Below are 21,023 nucleotides of genomic sequence, written 5' to 3' on the forward strand. Positions count from 1 at the left end.
CATCACCCCTCGCTCTCATCTCCTCACCCTGACTCTCTCACCAAGTGGATGCACACATCGTTGGTAACCCACCTGGTGCCACCAACGCTTCCCCTGAGATCATTTTACAGTCTATCTTTGTATTCTCACTCTGGTATTTTTTATTTTATTTATTTTATCATCTGCCTGTTTGGCTTTGGTTGTGATCACATGTGTTTTTTCTGTGGGCTTTCCAGACAAAACACCAACGAGCAGAACTCAGCTATCTGGTGGACAGACCGAGGCGTGTCAACAGGTAGTTAACAATACACGATGTGATGCACAGAAACACTCATTCATCTCTTTTCATCTCAACTTAGTTACCAGCATCCACCATCAGAGGAACTTAAAAAGCTTCAGACTGAAACTGATCCACAGTCTCTTTATGACACTTCAATTTGTATCCTGTTTTTGCCTTTTGAAATCAATATTTGGCTAAAGGGCTTTTTCACTGCATTTAACATATCTGCACTTACTTAAGTCTTCAGTTTGAAGCATTTAATATTTAAAAAGACTGAATTTGAACTAACTTATTAGCTGATAAAATATTCTGTAAAACATGGTTTGTCTTTGACCCAGTATTTAAAAAATAAATCAGAGCAGGGAAATTTGGAGAGTTCAATTGTTTCAGATCATCTTTCAACTTAAAGAAAACATTACCCAGATAGGTCAAACTCCAGTAGAATAATTTTGCACAAATGGTAAATTATGTAAAGTACTGTTTTTGAGCTGTAACCTCAATTAGTTTTGTGAAAATGTAAAAGGCATTCCAAAAAAGTAAAAAAAAAACAAAAACAAAAAACAATCCACTGGACTTTGTTTTCATGTTTGAAGACGTTTCGCCTCCCATCCAGGAAGTTTTTTCATTTCAAAATGTCAGGAATAGCGTTGAGTTTGAGGTTTTATACAGTAGCCCATCAAAAATCTTCACCAGCATAATTACACGGCTTTTTTTCTGGCTGGTGACCACCTCATTTGGTCCAGGTAAAAGGGTCAGGCTTTGACAGAACTTTTTACATTAATAGTAGATTCTAATGCTGTTTTTGATTTGAAAAAAAAAAAAAAAACTGTATTCTGTATGAGAAAATAAGAACAGTGATTTAAGTTTTTGTTAAGTTAGTCTAAATTGCACTCCTGCCAAATGAACTGTAATTTGTAGGTTTTGCCCTTAAGATAAAAAAAAAAAAAACAATGTTCTATAATTACCAAAACTTCAGTTTTTCCAACTAGGAACTTTAAATTTTAGTTTTATAGAATGTAGAAGAAGCATATATTCGCAAATTGGAACGTTGAGCTTGCAAAGTTTTTCTGATGAAAACACATGCAAGCAGAGTAAAGCTTGTTAGGGTTTGTTAAATGCAGTGAAAATTGAATCAGAAGCTGAAAATTACACGCTAACCGTTGTCAACTAGGCAATAAGGTTTTACATGTCAGTTTCTTAAGATTATTTATAAACAATTTATTGTTTGAGAGACACAGTAGAAGTAACTGTGCAAAACTAAAACCCGTGATGATTCAAAATTAAAATCTTAATTATTGTGCAAATCAGTGTAGACAAATTAAACTTTTTATTTCTTAGTAAATATGTAGGCATTTAATGGCTGAAAAGCTTGATGTTGTAAATTGGTATAGCTGTCTTTATGTTCCACCTGTCTACACATTACAGTCATTTAAACTGCAAAAGTGAAGAGAAAGTGTTCTAATTGTTATTATGTGAGATGTACAAACCCAGACCTTCAACATGATTATGGCAGACAGGATATTCCTTTGAAGTTGAGGATGATGGTTTCTGAAAGACTCCCAAATCAAATTGTGAATCTCAGGACCCAATACAGCCTTGGACCAGCTCTAAAGTGAACACTATGCCCATCAGTATCTACATCATTAATTGAGGTTTTAAAAGCCGGCACAGTTCCCAACATATCCATAACGTTCATCTTTAATTTGGCATGAGTCCTATAACTGACAGAGCGGCATCTATTAAAGCCCTAATGCTGGATTTCATTACTTGCCATGTGTAACATCCAATTTAGGCTCTTGATGGCTACCATGACCGCATTAGCATGGTGTTGACTTCTGATTCTTCCTCTCTGTCTCTTTGCCCTCTCATTTAATCCTCCTCCACACTTTCTGTGCCATTTGCCTTGCAACCATCTTCATTCTTTCTTTGTCTGTGCTTCCTCTTCTCTCCCTGGGTCCCTTTCTAGTTCTGCATTTCAAGAAGCAGACATTGTCAGTTCTAAAGACAGTGGTCACGGCGACAGTGAACAGGGTGACAGTGACCATGATGCTACAAATCGAGGGCACTCAGCTGGTAAGTTTATCCACATCTCATAATAAATACTCCACAATTTTTGCCCTCAGTAGTGCACAATCACACACACACACACCTCCCCGATCCATCCTTTTCAGCATTGTGAGCTTGCAATGGTGAATAGGATAATGTGAAATTGTTGGTGCGGATCGTTGATTTTTTCATTTCCTTAATTTGCCGAATGTGCGGGGAGGCGCTGAGCTCAGACATTGCTGGCTGGTATGAACAGGCCCCAGTTGTGTTGACTGTTATTCAAAGCCGGGCAAAAAGACCCGAGGGTTGCGGGGGTGGGGTGCGGTGGGGTGTGGGATCTCTTCCTTCTTGCCTCTTCTATTATTCTATCTCCGCTTTGTTACTGTTGATTTGCTTACCACCACTTGTATTGAAGATGTGTGGGACCCACGGTGCTTTAGTTGCACAAATCAATAGGTTCACTCAAAAGAATATTAACAGCATGAAACCTGAATTAATGGAAAGAGAACTACTGCAATCAACCCTAGAGTCAATACATTATTCTTTCTCTTATAAACTTCCAGATTGGTATAAAAACAAGCAACCCCACGGCATGATGCTGCTGTCACCATCATGTTTCAAGGGAGAAAGTGTGCTTTTCCACAGTTACCGTTTCTCTCTTGGCGGCTTCACTGGTTAATACCTTCCTGGAGTAACATACTAGTTTAGATGGACAACCATGCTGTTGTAGCTTCCCTTAGATGATTGATTGAATATTTAATAAGATGCTCAGTTTGGTATATTGTTTTATAATCACTAAAGCAACTTCAGAAGGCACACTGCAAAAAGTAAATTTTTCTTAAAACAAGTGCATTTCTTCTTGAATTGAGCAGGTAAGTAAGACTCTTTGCCAGTGGCATAAGACAATTTACATTTAAAATAAGAAAAAAAAGACTACAGTCTCTTTTTTCAAGTGCATAATATCTAATTTATCTTATTTTAAGGGTAAAAATGGTCATTCCATTGGCATCTCATCTTATTTTCCTACTCAAATTTAAATACATTTGTTTAAAGAAATTTGTACCCATTTTCAGAACGTTTTTGCAGTGCAACTGATTGCAATAGATGTTATGTAGGGTTGTCCCGTTAAAAGGTTCTGATGATAAATTCACTTCACATATTTTCTCAAAATATTTTAAAAGCATTTTCCAGTAAACCTCAAAGTAAAGCAGACCTTTGGAACTGTGCCTAAAACCAGTTTCAGGAGGTGATTGTATCAATGTGCATCCAAGCCGTCATTCAGATACATTGTTTGGCAGTGTCAAGAAAAATCTCTTTTTCAGTTTAAACTGGGCAAACTAAAGGTGTGAATTATCTCACTTTCCGTGGACAGACCTGGACTGGATCAGTAGTGTGAATCTGCCCTTAGCCTAATTTCAGCCTAATTGACACACATTGTTTTTACATCTTTTTTTTTTCCTTATCAGATTCTTTTATGTTCAGCATCAGTTAAATAAAAAAAAGATGTTTGAATATGTTTGAACAATCATATTTCTTCATCCATGCTTGTTCATTTACTCACCCTCATTTCATCTGCCATTATGGTATGATAAATTTATTTGCTAAAGAGGTGAGCAGATCTTATCATGAGGCTCTGTTGGTTCTTTCTAAAACTCTATTTAGTTAGTAACTGTTTATTGATTATACCGGACTCAGACAAAAAACGGAGCAATACAAAATCTAATTTCATATTGAACTGCCCTTTTATGTGAGAGATTGCTCCACGTGGTGCATGTAAGACCCCCGTCTAGACCGCAGTTTGCCAAATATCATAGCGGTGCAGGGAATACAAATAGAGATGAGATCACATAGGTGTTGTTGGGTTGTGAATGGGCCCCTCATTAGGCTCTGCAGTGTTTGACATTTTTAATAAATCAGACCTAAATACAGACCCTCTGTATAGTGTCGGGTCCCTCCCTGCCCTCAGTCACAATGCAGGTTGGTAGAGTCAAACTATGCACAGTTTAAAAAAAGCATTGGAACAAGTCCAAGTCTTATTATTTTCATTGATTTGGTAAATATGAGGCACATAATTATTGATGTTTAAACATTTTTCTTGTAATAAAAGATATTTATCAAAATGCAATCGAGGGGTTTCTGTTTAGCCTTTAGGAAAAAAGCTCTGAAAGAAAGTAAGTGGATAACAGGGAGAATATTCAATATGCACCTTAACTAACTCTGCGAGCACATACTCTCAGACTTTAGGAAGAAATCAGCCCTGACATGATATTCCGGGGCATGCCAAGCCTGTATTTCAACACTTATTTTAGGTGGAAAATTGTGTTGGATTCCAATTTGCTGGCTTTTGGAGCACAGTGGCAGGTTTTACACTTCTGAACCAATAACATGTTTCTTCAGCCTTTCCTTCTTTTTTGGCTCAGTGCTTTGTTCATTTGGCACAAGCTTGGGAGCGTACACAGTTGGTGCTTCAACTGTGAATTTCATACAAGGCAAAGCAACATTTGTTTCTCATGTTGGATTTAGAAGGGAACAGCTTACCACTCTGCAGGAGGTAATACCACATGACTGGTATTTTGGAGAGATGGACTCTTGAGTTGCACACACTTCTGTAAACAAAACCAGACATCACATGTTTGCCTGTGTGGGTGGAAAGGTATACCACGGTCTGATTTAAAGTGTAGGTGTGTAGGTGATACCTATATGTAACATAAGTGTCTGTGCATTTGTGTCTGTTATGTCTAAGGAAAACAAGGATATGTGATGAGGTCTGTATTGCAACAGCACTCTCCTTTGAGATGGTGCTTGCAGAGGGCCTAAATGAGATAAGTGTAAGAGGAGAAAGTGGTAGGTGCTGCTTGGAACTGTGCCTGGTATTAACAGTATTTCCATAATCCAGACATACCCCTGTGCTGTTGTCTCAGAGTGATTTCTCTCAACTAAAATATTTGAGTTTCCATTTTCTCTCAATTGATATATGGTTATACTATATTGCAAAATTATTCACAGCACCTGAACCTTTCTGTTATTATTTTGCATTATAAACACTTGCAACTCTGCAGTCTAACCAGGTAAATAGATTGTAGAACAACCTATCACTTTAATAACAGCTGCAAGTCTTTTAGGGTTCGTCATTACCAATAAAAGCCATCTAGACACCACAGCTCTGTCCACTCAAAATAGCCATACTTTAGTTAGGCTGAATAGAGGGTTACAAGTGTTGCTACTGGTTCTTGGAATGAATTCAGTGCTGTGTTGAGATCCGGCCACTCTGATACACATATACTTTGATCTAAACTCATATTGATCTAACTTTAGTCCTGTAGCGTTAAGAATATTAAAAGTAACTTGTCTGTATGCATATTATTCCATTTAGAAATTGTATTTTTTTCTAATTTGATCATATTTACTCTGTCACACTTTTTTCACATTTACTTTGTCCCTTGAATGGCTGGTGTTAAACTGTGAACTGGGCTTCTTATGGCATTCTGTCCTCCATGGCTGTCTTTCATTCATAAAGGATAGCTTTATGAAGTCCACAATGAATAGCTTTGTCTGCAGACTGTACTATCCTAGCTATAAATGTCTGCAGCTCCTCTGGAGTTACCATTGGTATTTTGCTTGATTGTTACTTTAATGGTTTCCTTGCATAACTTGTCAATGTATTTGGAAAACCATGTTGATTGGTTTTGTTTTTCCGTATCTTTCCATTTTTATTTGGTGGACTGAACTTGGGTCTTAGACATGTCCAATGTATTATACTGTATCTCCTCTAAATACTTAGCAGAATAGCTGTAATTAGATCAATATTACATTATACACAATGGATCTTATTTTGGAATATCAAGAACTGAAAGGCACCCAACAGCTATCAAATATGTATTTGTGAAAAACTGAAGAAAAGATGTTTAGCACTTCACAATTTCCAGATACCTTCTGTTAGGTCATTGTCTAAAACTAGCCCCCCAAACAACAGGTGAGATAGGACCTCATGAAAAGACAATGTTTTATCACGATTGATGTTATATGGGTATTACTAGAGCTTTATACTTTACAATATTGGAAATTATGCAACTAATTAGCTGAAAAAAATGAAATATTGCTATATTTTAATCCACAGTGTTTCTCTCATTAACTTATATATATTTAGATGTGTTTACCTTCTTTATGTATTCTGTGTTTACATGCTGATTATTTTTCTTTAACCTCTTACCCGTCACTCTGACTACAAGTCAACGATCTAAAAACAGAAAAAACTTTCACGATTAATATGCTAGCATACCAACACTAACTCATTTGTAGCTGTTTTATATATATACTCTAATAATCCCAGAGGGAAATTACTTCTCTGCATTTAACCCATCCCCTTGGGGAGCAGTGGGCTGCCATTGTGAGGCGCCCGGGGAGCAGTGTGGGGTTAAGGGGCTTGCTCAGGGACCCAGAGTGGCAGTCTGTGGGAGTGGGGGATCGAACTCACAACCTCAGGATTCAAAGCCCAATGCCCTAACCACTAGGCCACCACTCCCAATATTCCATTACATTTATTCTCTGGCTTTTGAATTATTGGGTCTCTGTGGTAACAATAATCAGTGAATTTTTTATTAAAAGCAAAGTTGACGTACTTGTACTTATGTTATCCAGTTCTGTTTAATCCCAGTACACTTATCATTAAACCTCTATTCACCACCGCATTAGAGAGGGACAGAGCTAGCTGTCATTATGGGCTGCATGCAATTGCATAAGCTTTAATGAAATGGATTTAAAATCCACTATGTGATTAAGTTTGTTCATTCGTATTTTTTCTCCCTAATTAATTAATCGAAGCTGATACTTTTCAGTCTCAGACCCAGTGAAAGTCCAATGAAATACTTTAAGCATGTATTGTAATCTGAGAAAATGTTTAACTGGATATAAAGACTGTTTAAGGCATTTTAAATTGGATATTTGATAAGTTAAACTGGTTGTATGTGTACATGCAAATGCTCAACTTAATTCAACATGAATATATGCTTGCTCCCATTCTGTTTGTGGGAAAACATGTGCTTGTCTGATATATGCATATTCTCTTATTGTTTTTTGTTTTTGTTTTTTTGTTTTTCGACAGTGTCCCATTCTTTATTCTCTCTCCCTCACACGTTGGCTGACTGTAAAACTCTGCTGATAATTCATTCTCAGATCCTTTGCATAGAGATTATCAAAGGAGGGTTTAAGGCAAGGTTTCCACATGGGAATGTGCCACATTTTCTCCCTTTTTGGTGCACATTTGGAATATTTCAAATCAAGGGGGAAACCATTTCCAGTTGGCATATCATCAACTGCACCTGTCGTTGATTCCCGCTCGGCTACTCGTCTGGCACTTCAGAAAATAAGTCTCCTGATGTTATTTTAAATCAAAGTGACACTACTTATGAGACAGGGAAACCTTAAAATGTGAGCAAATGGCTTTTCTGATAGCTGGTGTCTGGAGTGAGGCACCAGAGCCAAAGCAGTCTTGATAGTCCAACACACTTTTCACTTCTTTTTCTTTCTTTTTTTTTATATAAGGCATGGTTCTCTCACACCCTGCACCCAAAAAAAATAGCAAAAAGGGGTAGGAAAATGGGTGGCAGATAAAAAGGGATAAAGCAATAATGTTAGACAAATAATTGACACCTCAAAAATGTTCAGTCAACTGTGGAAAGCTGTGAGAGGGCAGGAAACTGGAAGTAATCAATAGCACAACGTTTGTTTTTGTGCGTACACCAGCCGTGACAAATGGTAGAATTAAATCACTTTGGTAACGGCATATTAGATGGCTGATTATGAATTAGTGGCCTGCACCATGTTGCAGTTCCCCCTGTCGCTAGCCTGTCAGAGGAATTTAGCAAATAGGATTTTGATACACCATTTTACTTTTTAGTTTTAGTTTTTAAAATAGATCAAAATGAAGAAGTGGACCGTGAAAAATAGGCAAAAATGTAAAGCTTTTTGTTAAAACAATACTAATCCTCCAATTTTTTTGTGTGGCAGTAATGAAAAGAAATGTAAAGCTTGAGGTATAAAGGAAGATTTAAGATCGGTATAAAATGCATTAAAAGATGTTTACGGTTAAATTAATGTTTGTTCAAAAGACTACACTTGGGTGCATTATACAAATAAAGACGTAGAGAACTTTTATTTTAATTTTGTATAATTTTGTATAGTTTGTAAGTGTATACAAAATGAAATTTTGTTTTGTACAGTTTCCAGAACATTTCCATTCCTTAAAGTGCAGTAGTGATCAAATGTTAACTGTGGGAGAAAGAAACCATGGTGCAAAAAATGCATTTATATAGAAGTTCAGAGCTTCCCTAATTTTAGAGACTTAGATTTAATAGTCTAAGTTATATAAGATGAATTATAGAAATAATATTGCATAGAAATAACAAATAACGTGGGTAATAATCATCACCTTTTTTGGTCATTGAAATTTCTTATGCCAAGGAAATTTGTGAATTGCATTAACGCCATCCCCATGGGAGCGGTGAGCAGCTTGCAGCCCCCAGCGAGCGTTTGAGATCTAAGGGTCCTGCTCAGATACTTAGAGTTGCAATCTGTGGGGTTTGAACTGGAGACAATGAAGCCCCTGCAGGATTAAAAGCTCGTCTCTCTTATTACACTGCCATCTCATCTGAATGGAATCTTTATCCCAACCAATTAAAAGCAGTCAACGTTTTCAAAACGCAAACGGTTATGTCCTGCTGCCCGTTGTTGGGAGAACATCACTTGAATGCTTAAACTGACATGATAGTTTTTCCTCCCATATATGCTGGCTTATTGAAAAGCAATTATGTGGGTTCAACTGGTAGGAATAAAAGGTGTATTTGGGGGTACATTGAGTTATATCCCACTTTTGTAAATGTCTTATCACTTTTGCTGTTTGCTAGTTTTATGTAGTGTGTGTATGATATATAGGGGGATTGTTGTCCCAGTGGTTAGAGCAGTGCACTTGTGCTCTGAGAAGATTGCAAGTACCCGGTTCAATCCCCACAGCCGGCACTCTAGGTCTCTAAGCAAGACCCTTAACCCCACACTGCTCCCCAGGCACTTCACAGTGGCAGCCCACTGTTCCCCAAAGGGGATGGGTTAAATGCAGAGTTATTTTCTCCATTGACATCAATAAAGTTCAATTTCTATCCTTTCTGTCTATTAGCATTACTTAAGTGGAATTCATAGTTTTCAGCTGTATTCTATTCAGATATTTAGCAGCTTGGCTTTTCTTATAACAATGATAAGTTATTGACGCTGCCTAAATTATTGTGTAATGATAGAATTGTAATTTTCCTATGTTTTACTACAGGTGCTGGTCATAAAATTAGAATATCATGAAAAAGTAGATTGATTTCAGTAATTCCATTTAAAAAGTGAAACTTGTATATTATATTCATACTTTACATACAAACTCATATATTTCAGATGTTTATTTTGTTTAATTTTGATGATTACAAATGACAACAAATGAAAATCTCAAATTCATCATATCAGAAAATTAGAATATTGTGAAAAGGTTCAAAATTGATGGCCCCTGGTGCCACACTCTAATCAGCTAATTAACTCAAACCACCTGCAAAAGCCTTTAAATGGTCTTTCAGTCTAGTTCTATAGGCTACACAATCATGGGGAAGACTGCTGACTTGACAGTTGTCCAAAAGACGACCATCGACACCTTGCACAAGGAGGGCAAGACACAAAAGGTCATCGCTAAAGAGGCTGGCTGTTCACAGAGCTCAGTGTCCAAGCACATTAATAGAGAGGCGAAGGGAAGGAAAAGATGTGGTCGAAAAAAGTGTACAAGCAAGAGAGATAACCGCACCCTGGAGAGGATTGTGAAACAAAACCCATTCAAAAATGTGGGGGAGATTCACAAAGAGTGGACTGCAGCTGGAGTGAGTGCTTCAAGAACCACCACACACAGACGTATGAAAGACATGGGTTTCTGCTGTCGCATTCCTTGTGTCAAGCCACTCTTGAACCACAGACAGCGTCAGAAGCGTCTTGCCTGGGCTAAAGAGAAACAGGACTGGACTGCTGGTGAGTGGTCCAAAGTCATGTTCTCTGATGAAAGTAAATTTTGCATTTCCTTTGGAAATCAAGGTCCCAGAGTCTGGAGGAAAAGAAGAGAGGCACTTCATCCACGTTGCTTGAAGTCCAGTGTAAAGTTTCCACAGTCAGTGATGGTTTGGGGTGCCATGTCATCTGCTGGTGTTGGTCCATTGTGTTTTCTGAGGTCCAGGGTCAACGCAGCCACATACCAGGAAGTTTTAGAGCACTTCATGCTTCCTGCAGCTGACCAACTTTTTGGAGATGCAGATTTCATTTTCCAACAGGACTTGGCACCTGCACACAGTGCCAAAGCTACCAGTACCTGGTTGAAGGACCATGGTATCCCTGTTCTTAATTGGCCAGCAAACTCTCCTGACCTTAACCCCATAGAAAATCTATGGGGTATTGTGAAGAAGAAGATGCAATACACCAGACCCAACAATTCAGAAGAGCTAAAAGCCACTATTAGAGCAACCTGGGCTATCATAACACCTGAGCAGTGCCACAGACTGATCGACTCCATGCCACGCCGCATTGCTGCAGTAATACAGGCCAAAGGAGGCCCAACTAAATACTGAGTGCTGTACATGCTCATACTTTTCATGTTCATACTTTTCAGTTGGCCAACATTTCTATAAATCCTTTGTTTTTATTGGTCTTCAGTAATATTCTAATTTTCTGATATGATGAATTTGAGATTTTCATTTGTTGTCATTTGTAATCATCAAAATTAAACAAAATAAACATCTGAAATATATGAGTTTGTATGTAATGTATGAATATAATATACAAGTTTCACTTTTTAAATGGAATTACTGAAATCAATCTACTTTTTCATGATATTCTAATTTTATGACCAGCACCTGTATATGGAATTGAAAGCACAAAATAGCAATAGTTTTGTGCATTTGTCCAATGACTTAACGTTTACATTCCTCAGTTTAATCTTTCTATGTTATATGACTGTGTTTGCTACTATTTAAGTTATAATAGGCTAAGATACACCAAAAAAAAATGTATTCTTTCTGAAAATAGGCTGAATTGTATTAAACCAAGCATATTATGTATCAGTGCATACTAGCTTGTGCTTACAGAGAAGTGCAAAAACAAACACACCAACTAGGTATCACTAATCAATGGACATCCTGAGTGTTTTGCTCTGTGGTATGAAAGAGGAAATATTAATCATACAGACACTTGTAAGAAAGCTGCTCTCTTGGCTCTTTCTTGGCTCAGATTCTGTTCTGCACACACTGTAAATTATAGTTCAAAACAATTGATCTCTCTTTTATTAGTTGATAAAGTGGAATTTATTTTGCTGTGCTTTGGTCCAAGGGGGTTTTAGGTTTACTCATCTCAATTTTGCTACTCATGCTTCATCAGGAAGCTGTGTAAGTCCCTTGTCGTTCAGTACCGTTGTCCAAATATTGACGGCTTGTGTCAGAATTCTCTCTGGAGTTGCAGAGGAAAAGATAAAAAAACAGAGGTATGGACGAAAGACACACTCTAATGTTGGTTGGGGGGGGGGTGAAAAGTGCTTCAGGTGAGGACAAGGGACTAAGATTGAAAGAGGGAAAAGAGAGAAAAGCAGAAAGAACAAAGTATGAGAGAAAAAAAACACAACACAGAGTAAATGAAAAATTGATAGAGTTGGAGAAAGAAACAAACAGAAACACTGAATACTAGTAAAACATGATAGATACACAGTATTCCCGCTAAGTGAACGTCAAAATGAGACACATGTTTTTTTCCCCAGAACTTTGTTTCGCCTCATTTCCTCTCCCCAAGTGGTGGAGGTATGTCAGATAGCACAATTAGTCAAATCGCACCAACATGGGATTTCAGAAGCATGCAGAGATGTAATGTTGAGAAAAAAAGCAAGTAGGGATAAAAGGGAAGTGCTGATTGCTTATTAGCATTTGTGTTTAAATTCCGGGGCTTTACATCTTTTCTTTGGATATTGTGTGTGAGAAAGAAAACAAGCATGCACTCCTCTTGAGGTCACAATCAGAAGAGACTGCTGACAGGGCCTGCCATTGCTAGTCACTATGTTAGCTGTTGTTTTGAATTCTGCCCGAGGAGGAAAATATGCATCACAGGGATCAACAAGAACACAATTTTATGTGAGCACAGCCTGTCTGTTACTTATGTACATTTACATATATGGTTACAAAGTATTCTTCAGACAGATGGGAGTTAATTGGCAAATGTGTTAATAACCTTTATTTTTAAATTTCTCTGAGCGGGTTAGAAGCTTGGATGTGACATTTTTCCAGTTAAATCATGTATAGACACTGAATAATATGGCATAAATTTACACATGAATTCTTGATTATTAACTAAGCTCATGCGGAGGTGGTTTGTGCATGAATGGTATCTAAGGCAAACAATTCCTTGTGTTTTTTGACATGAAAAAAGTATAAGTATATATATTACAGAGAGGAAGCATATTCAACATAAAGACAACAATATAGAATTTGTGCTGAACAGCAACAACAAAATTATATTGATCAGATCCAGATTCTAAACAGAAAGCTGGTTATAGAGTCCTGGAAAGAATTCTTAAATTGTTCTTCTTTTCTTTTTCCTTTGTTTCATCTTGTTCATTGTAGGCTTTATGTAATGAATCTTTAGAACAAGAAATAAAAAAATAAAAAAAAGTTGATCCAACAATCTTTTTCTATAATTGTAGATTTCAGAGATGATAATGATTATCATGAGACGGTATGATGTTTTATGATGTTCTAACTAGTACTAATCCAAGGTGTCTAAGTGCTGCAAAAACCTTGAAAAATATATTTTTAATATTTGTTTTTCTTTGCAAAGGACTGCTGTTGTTTCAAATCTCTAAATGTACATATATAAACTATTATACATTTCTAAGCAAATGCAGTAGAGCTTCCTGGAATAGCTTTGTTATGTCCAGGCTATGCGTTTATGCCTTTTGCAGATTTGCCTGAGTCTTTGCTAGTTTTTCAGCTGTGTTAAAGTCCTTCTACTGATTTTTTTTTCCATATTTAGAAGAGCACACCTTTTGCAGGTTCCAGAAAGCTTTGGTAACCCACAACGATTATCAGAGGACCTGAGGTCAGTGTCCTTTATATTAGAGGAACACATTCATTTGTGGGAATTTTATAAAAGCTGGCTAAAGGCCAACACCATGATGGGCATTAAAGAAACCCAACGATTTAAATGCATCCAACCTTTAAAGAATGCTATAAATATACAGCAGCCCAAAAGGTGACTCAGGCTGTATGGTAAAGGAAATGCCACTCAAACACTGAACTGGCATTTACAAAAGCTTCCAAGAACAGCATTTGCTGTGCTGCTTCTTTCAGTCTTGTGAAAATTGCTTCATTTTTGTTTTTCTTGTCTTCTGCTACCCCTCTGACTTCCACTGAGCCACATCACTCCTGTTTTAGTTTGGAAAGCTGTAATTTTCATTGTTTGGGTCTCTTGGATGTAAAAGAGATAAACTAAAGTGCGTTGACATGTGATGTTTTTTTTTTAAAACCATAAGTATGTGGGATACAATTGACAAGAAATCATCAGCTCTATTATTATTCAAGCTTTACTCAATTAAATGGCAGAATGTGTTAAAATGCAGATCACAATTTGTGACCTGCATTTAAACTTACTCTCTCATATTACTCTGTTTTCAATGAATAATATGACTGGAAAAAGGGACGTCCTAAATACTATTACTTATATATTTCTCTACAAATTTCTGAATGTATCAATACTCCTTTTTGATGCGTTAATTGGGCAAAACAAAATCAATATTTTGAATTATTCACACACTTTCAAGCACTTTTCCCTTGATCACATTAAAAATTTTACTTCCACTCTGCTAAAGGAAAATAATTTTCAAAAAATGTTAATGAATTAACAGTGTGCTGTTTGCATTTCTATTTATTCCTTTCTACTTTTTAATCCCAAACACTATTAAGCAATTGCTATAGCAATTTTCCGTACGTGCCACCATTTACGTAGGCTCCAAATGTAACTCATACGCTGTTTGGCTACCGGTCCACCATTACGCCGAAGCAAGAAGTACTGCTATGCTTGTTTGCTGCTTTGGCTTTTTTTGAGCTATTTTTTTCACTCTTTTGTGTACTCAAGTATCAAGTGGGAGAGAAAGGAGCTGGCTAAGTGTATGTTTAGGAGAGATAGCGTGCCCTGAAGGAGCAAAAAGGTCTGAAAATGGATGCTTTGGTTGCAAAACTTCTGCTGGACAGTTAAATTATGTTTAATTATGTAGTAAGTACTGTATTTTTTTAAATTATGAAATACGTACAGTCAAAACCATGCAAAGCGATACATTGACAACGAAGGATATGCACTTTGCATTCCCTGTTGGTAGCCTAGCTGTATCTACTAGCAACATGCGGCTAGTTTGAGAAGGGGCAATTAACTGGGTACCAGTGGAGGCGTTTCCAGGATAGATAACTTTTGCAAAGGAGGGGGCAATGACGCATGCACATGATTCAAAAATACATGTCAGCCATTGGACATATTTTCCACCACTCTTTCCTGCCTTTAACAAAGGGCAATCCAGCAGGAAAATCCGTTAGAGTCTGAAAAAGGCATGGCCATTTACAATGGAATGCTTTTCCTTATCAGTGTTCAAATAACCAAAGTCCTGCAGGTTTGAGTTGTGTCAAGCTAAAATCTAAAATATAGCTTTTTCACATGGCTGACATGCTACTTCAGCACCTCACGTATAAGCCAAGGATCACTGACTTTCAACATTGCAGGTTAGGCTTGACTGTCTTTTTCCCCATTTGTGTTTTGTATCTAAGAAAAGAAAGAAGAAAAAAAATCTTGTTATAATGCTCTAATCATGGTTGATACCTACATTTATGTGAGAATCCGTTGCAAGGCCTGGAAATTCACACGCACTTCAATCTGACGGAGCCTACTTAGGACAACATGGGCAAACTTTATTCTCAAAATGTGTAAAACTGAGAAAAACCTCAAAAGACTTTTAGCTGAAATTGTGGCAACCAAGTGTTGACACAGTTGGTGGTAAGGTTAGGATGCTGGTGTTGGAAAATCTAAGTCATACTCCTTGTTTGTGTATACAATTTTCTTTAGTGGGGTACTGTAAATAGTTTTCTGAGAAATTAAACCTGAAAGTAAATGGAATGTATCTTTTTAAGGTAGTGTATGATTATGAAATTTAACATTCCTTTAAGTAAATGAATGCCCTGCTTCGACTTCCACTCACCTCTGTTTAACCCCACTCCTGTCTCCATCTGTTTTAATCTGACCATCGCTCTTTCCATCTGTGACTGTGCAGGTCTCTATTCTAGTTCTTGATGGTTCTTACTGTGCTGTCGCCTTTTTCCCGCCTGTCGTTTCTCTCTGTGAAATCGATGGCTCCCTGAGCCTGTTTGGCCCCTATTGTCTGTGAGCCATGTGTCTTCACTGGCTCTCTGTCCACTGTGCATCATTGTCTTCCTTGCACTCCATGGGGGTCTCAATTAGTGGCAGAGATAGATTCACAGCATGCGTGCATGCATACACAGAAAATTAATTAGTCACAGTGGCAGTGTTTTGATGATTTGATGGAACATAATATTTGCCTGATATGTACACACATATCAAAAATTTGACTTTGGATTATAAAATGCTCATCATGTTTGTACAACAAGCCAAAAATACAATAATAACACAAGAAATCAGACACAGGCTACAGAATAGAGAGCACATATAAACGTAGTTTTAAAAAAATGGGCTGAGTGAAAACAAAAAGCAGTTGTGCAACTAGAAGAATGCAAAGGAGATAGAGGTAGAGCTTTGAATAGATAAGTGGTACCCAGTAAACACAGGCTGAATAGATTTACCGTTACTGGGTAATGCCAAATGAGTTCTGCGCCAATTTTTTAATGCTTATTCCTTAACGGAAGGCAGACTGTTGGAGATTATTTTTTTTCTGCAGTCCGAATTGACCTTTGTAGTCCATCCCTGTTATTTTTGGTGGCAGATCCGAACCAGACAGTGATAGATGAGCGGAGGGCAGACCAAATGACAGCTGTGTAGAATTTGATCAGCAGCTCCTTAGGCAGGTTGACTTTCTTGGGCTGGTGCAGAAAAGTTCTGGGGTAAGGTGGATCCCAGTAACCTGATGTTTCCACAGCAGAAACACGGCTGTTGAGCATGGTGATAGAAGGCAAAGAAGATGTGGGCATGTGTATGTGGGGGTCCTCCTGAAGGCCACAGTAATTTCCACAATCTTCAGAATGTTATGCTCCAGGTCTTTCTGGACACACCAGAGAGCCAGCTGCTTATCCTCCTGTCTGCAGTTCAATTTGTGACCCTTCCGCATAGGACCTATGACCGTGGTGTTATCAGTGAGCTTTATGAGTTGGAGCAGACAGAGCAGAGCAGTGGGGTGAGCACACACCCCTGAGGGGTGCCAGTGTTGTTAATTTGGGTGCCTGGATAAATGTTCCCAGGGTCTCTATTTGAATCCTGTCTTTCAGGGTGTTTGTGATCTGATGAGAGGTGGAGACTGGTGTGATAAGTTTGGATGTGACAATGTCTGCGATGAGCTGAAGTACACAAACCAAGTTTTTGTCTGTCTCTGGAGCATCCAGGGGTCCGTTTCACGAAGCAGGTTTACCGAAAACTCAGTTGACAGGGCATGAGATTACTTGTTTTTAGTTTGTTTAATATGAGCGAGATATGGATCATTTATTTTTATTTAGTTATATTTACGGTACATGAAGAACTACTGAAATTATTTTTAAATTACACATGAATAGATTAATTAATTCTGCGGGGGGAAAGGAATTACTTTGGGGTTAGGATTAGGATTCACTCGATGATAACAACCTAATGAGTCTACTGGCAGAACCTGAAGGGACTGATGGGACTGATAGCCACTAATAACAACCATTTATTGGGATGATAACATCCGAAGCATGGCTGCATAAGCCACTGAGTATTTACTGTGTAAAAGAAGACTGAATCAACATGAGGAGGCACACCATGAATGCACAGGTTCTATATATTAGAACAATGTTTTTAAAATTATTTTCCACCTGCTGCCAGAAGATTTCACCTACATAGATACATTGATCCACTACCATTTAAGGAAATAATCCTGTAATATTATTGCAGTCACAACATGCTATGACAAGCAGTTTTGATCTGTATATGAATATGAATAAGTGGCCGTTTCAAGAATATGTATTCCAGATATCTGAACAAACATTTCTTCTTGGTCTAACTGACCATTTCAAACAAAATGACATTCTCCACATCTAGAATATACATTCTGAATGTCTAGTGATTAATTTCAGATCTCCATATTCCTAATATTACTGGTCATGGTTTTTATTATTTTAACGATGAAAAAAATGTATTTCAGATATCATAAATACATTTTCAGTCAAGTTGATAAATGTCAGAATGGCCACTTAAAATGTGTAAACATTTCTAGATATATAAAATGTAATTCTTACTAGTATAAGTCTGTGTTTTTTACATTCTAAAATTCAGTTTCTGCTACAAAAATGTACTTTAGAAAATGTTTTTTTACAGTTCCTTGTAGGAGTATGATTTTGATGAGTAAGAATCTTATTTAGGTGATCTACAAATGGAACAACAGAGAGGAGAGTGCTTTTAATAATCTTAAAATCAGCCTGCCATTGTCAACTTCATATAAAAGTACACATTAACTCAAGCAACAATCTTTTCCTGTGCCGTCTTCCTCTCGTTTGCAGCTATAGCAGACTTTCTATGTCTTTTAAACATATTCTCCCTTTTTTATAATTTTTTTGCTTGCATTTCTGCATTAAAATCTCTTGTTCCAGTGGGGTTAAATTGGCACTTGCTGTTGCCTGTTTTCATGATGACTCGTCGAATCGTGGCTCCACTGATAATGGCTTTTCATACTTGTTTCGGACGTGCTAAACTCTGAGTGGTTCTACTTGGAGTTGACTGAACTAATTCATAGCAGCCATTGTGAAACCGAAAACTCTGAGATCTCCACATTAGACTAGATCAATTTAGAGTTTGTTTAACTTTCTTCATTAAATGGACTCCAGATGTCGACTCCATCAGCCACTAACCTTAGGCAAACTGTAAGGGGTTCAGCAGGGGGCCTAGCATGGGGCCCTAAATGTCCTTCATGTGGCTCTACACCAGTATTTTAAATGACTTTATCACTACAGATATCTGGGTGACAAGCCTTTAGCGATTTGATCCAGAAATAGATTTTTTCTTGGGGGACTAGGACCTGTGCAAGATCTGTGTGAAGATGGGGACCAGCTGGTTTTCCTGGTCTTCTGCTTCTGCAAGAGCTGGCACACGTCATCTTCACAATTCATGAGTACAGGTGAGGCGTCTAAGGGCAGAGGTGAGAGCCTGGCATTTGAGGTAGTTCGCGGGTTGAGGGGTCACTGTTTTAGGATGGTGAGGGAGCGAGGTAGTGGTGTGTCTAAGGTTTTTTTTTAATCCTACAATAGAAACCATTAAGCCCATCATCTAGTTTTTAAGTTCTTATAGAGTCAGGGGATGGCCTCCTGCACTTTGTGTCTCCATGCCGTTCCCAACTAACACAAGTCACTGTCACGTCTTTGCAGCTGTCACCTGTTTTGTCAGTATATTCCTAGTCTGGTTGCGCAGCACTACTCTTCTGAGGCCTGCTCTGTAGTCTGAGGAAGCTGCATGAGTTTAGCTGTGAACCTGGGTTTTGGTTGTTTTATGTGCATTAGGTTGTGATTTGTAAACACCCATCCTCTCAAAAAGGGATGTAGGATGTCACCATATAGATAAGTTTATCCAGGTTAGTGACCTCAGCCTCAAATGCACAACAGTCATTAGTCAAAGTAGGCTGTAACTCAAGCTTTGACTCATTGGTCAATCTTTTCAGAATTTGTGCAATGGACTAAGCAAATTTTAGGTTTTTTTCTTTTTTCTTAAGTAAATATTTAAAGTAGACAGGAAACTTTTCAATTACATTTTTTTGTAAGATATTATTGATAATAATTACCAATAAGGGTGAGTGGTGACCTAGTGGTTAGAGCATTGCGCTTATGCTCTGAGAAGATTGCAAGTACCCTGTTCGATCCCCACAGCCTCTACTCTGGGTTCCTGAGCAAAACCCTTAACCCCATACTGCTCCCCGGGCACCACACAATGGCAGTCCATTGCTCCCCAAGGGGATGGGTAAAATGAAGAGAGTGAATTTCCCCATTATGGGACAACAAAGGGATTTACAGATTAATACTTAAAAACTTTTAAAATACTGATTTAAACAACAAAAACTATTAGAATAAATATTAGTAATTAGTTTTGCTTAAGTTTAACCCTAATTGAATAATCTGTCAGCTAATCTGACATACCCAGTGTAATGCTGGGTATGTCAGACCAATTATTGCCTCCTGCTCCATGTTTTCCATATAAATAACTGGCTCATAGGCTTTATTCACTGACAAACCTAGAAAATAAACACCATAGATATTTAATTTTAGTGAATCTAATGTATTTATATTTTTTTCCCTTTTTGCATCTGAAATATTTTTGTATCATAGGGCCAAATGCACATACTCTGGTGGTGCATTCGGTGGTGTAGAGCAATAGCTAAGTGTTAACCAGCAGTAAAATGGGTCTGGATAGATTTAAAGTTACTGGATAATGGCTCATGAGGTATGCGTTTAGCACAACTAGGCTGTATTTTGTACACAGAGCTTTAATGGAGACCCTGAGGAACCTTGAGTTGCCTGCTGGTGGTAGTTACAAATTAGACAAAATGTAAAAAAAAACAAAAACAAAAGGCTTTAAAACAAAGTGTATCAAATGGTGAATATAATAGCAGTGTTTACTATTAGGCAAAGATTAAAGTAGGTCATATATTATTGTTAATATTTTCATGTAGTGAAAAACATTCTTTTGATCTGACTTCCATCCTCAGAATTTAGGATTACAAAACCATTTTTGAGTTAGGTGTGCTGGTTCAATCTCTAGAATCGCGCCTCACAGAGGAATGCTCAGCAACCTTTTTTAATGTTATAATGAAGTGAATATACTTATTGATAGCTCTATAGTTTACGCATTGTATGCCAATATTATATTCAATCCAAAGGTGGAATGTCAGTCTCCCATTGGTTACAATATCAAAGACACTAAGGGTTTTTGTACAGTGCTATAGGTCAACATGAGAAAGATTAGAAGGGAAAAATGTGGGTTTATTGCACCTGCTACGTATCCAATCTTTTTTTTTTAAGATTTTAACATATAATATCATGTAACCATAGCTACAAAAACAATAAAATAATTATATATATATATATATATAGGATAATTGATCCTCCTGAAACCTACTTCAACTGCCCAAGCAGATGGAATAAGTCGACTTAGCTACATAGCAGTGAAATGACCTCCATTTAGAGGAGGGGCTACCCTCTGGAGATGTTTTGTGAATGTGCCTGGGCCACATCTCGGATTGGTGGGTGCCGTCTGGTGAGTAATGGCTCACAGTAGGCTGTTAGGCTGGCTTGTGGCCAGGATTCTTATAAAACACACCTTTGGCATCACTCCCCTTTAGATCTCTCAAGGATTGGCTCACTGTGGTGGAAAATAAAATGGCCTCCTTACCTTAGTCCCTTCAGATTCTGGTTATCACGACGAAGACTTTCCAACATATAGG

The 21,023-nt window shown here is 37.6% G+C and overlaps 1 protein-coding gene across 3 annotated transcripts in view; it reads left to right on the forward strand.

Annotated features, from left to right (window-relative positions):
• The window catches only part of pcdh10 (protocadherin 10), a 31,403-nt gene that overhangs the window by 4,312 nt on the left and 6,068 nt on the right, over positions 1 to 21,023 (forward strand). For all 3 annotated transcript variants that reach the window (XM_015374405.1, XM_015374406.1, XM_015374407.1), the window contains exons 2-3: positions 216 to 274; positions 2,226 to 2,332. In XM_015374405.1, the coding sequence (XP_015229891.1) occupies positions 216 to 274; positions 2,226 to 2,332 (166 nt within the window). The remainder of the gene's footprint in view (positions 1 to 215; positions 275 to 2,225; positions 2,333 to 21,023) is intronic.

Source organism: Cyprinodon variegatus, unplaced genomic scaffold, assembly GCF_000732505.1.
Source record: "Cyprinodon variegatus isolate N-32 unplaced genomic scaffold, C_variegatus-1.0 Scaffold102, whole genome shotgun sequence".
Taxonomy (NCBI): domain Eukaryota; kingdom Metazoa; phylum Chordata; class Actinopteri; order Cyprinodontiformes; family Cyprinodontidae; genus Cyprinodon; species Cyprinodon variegatus.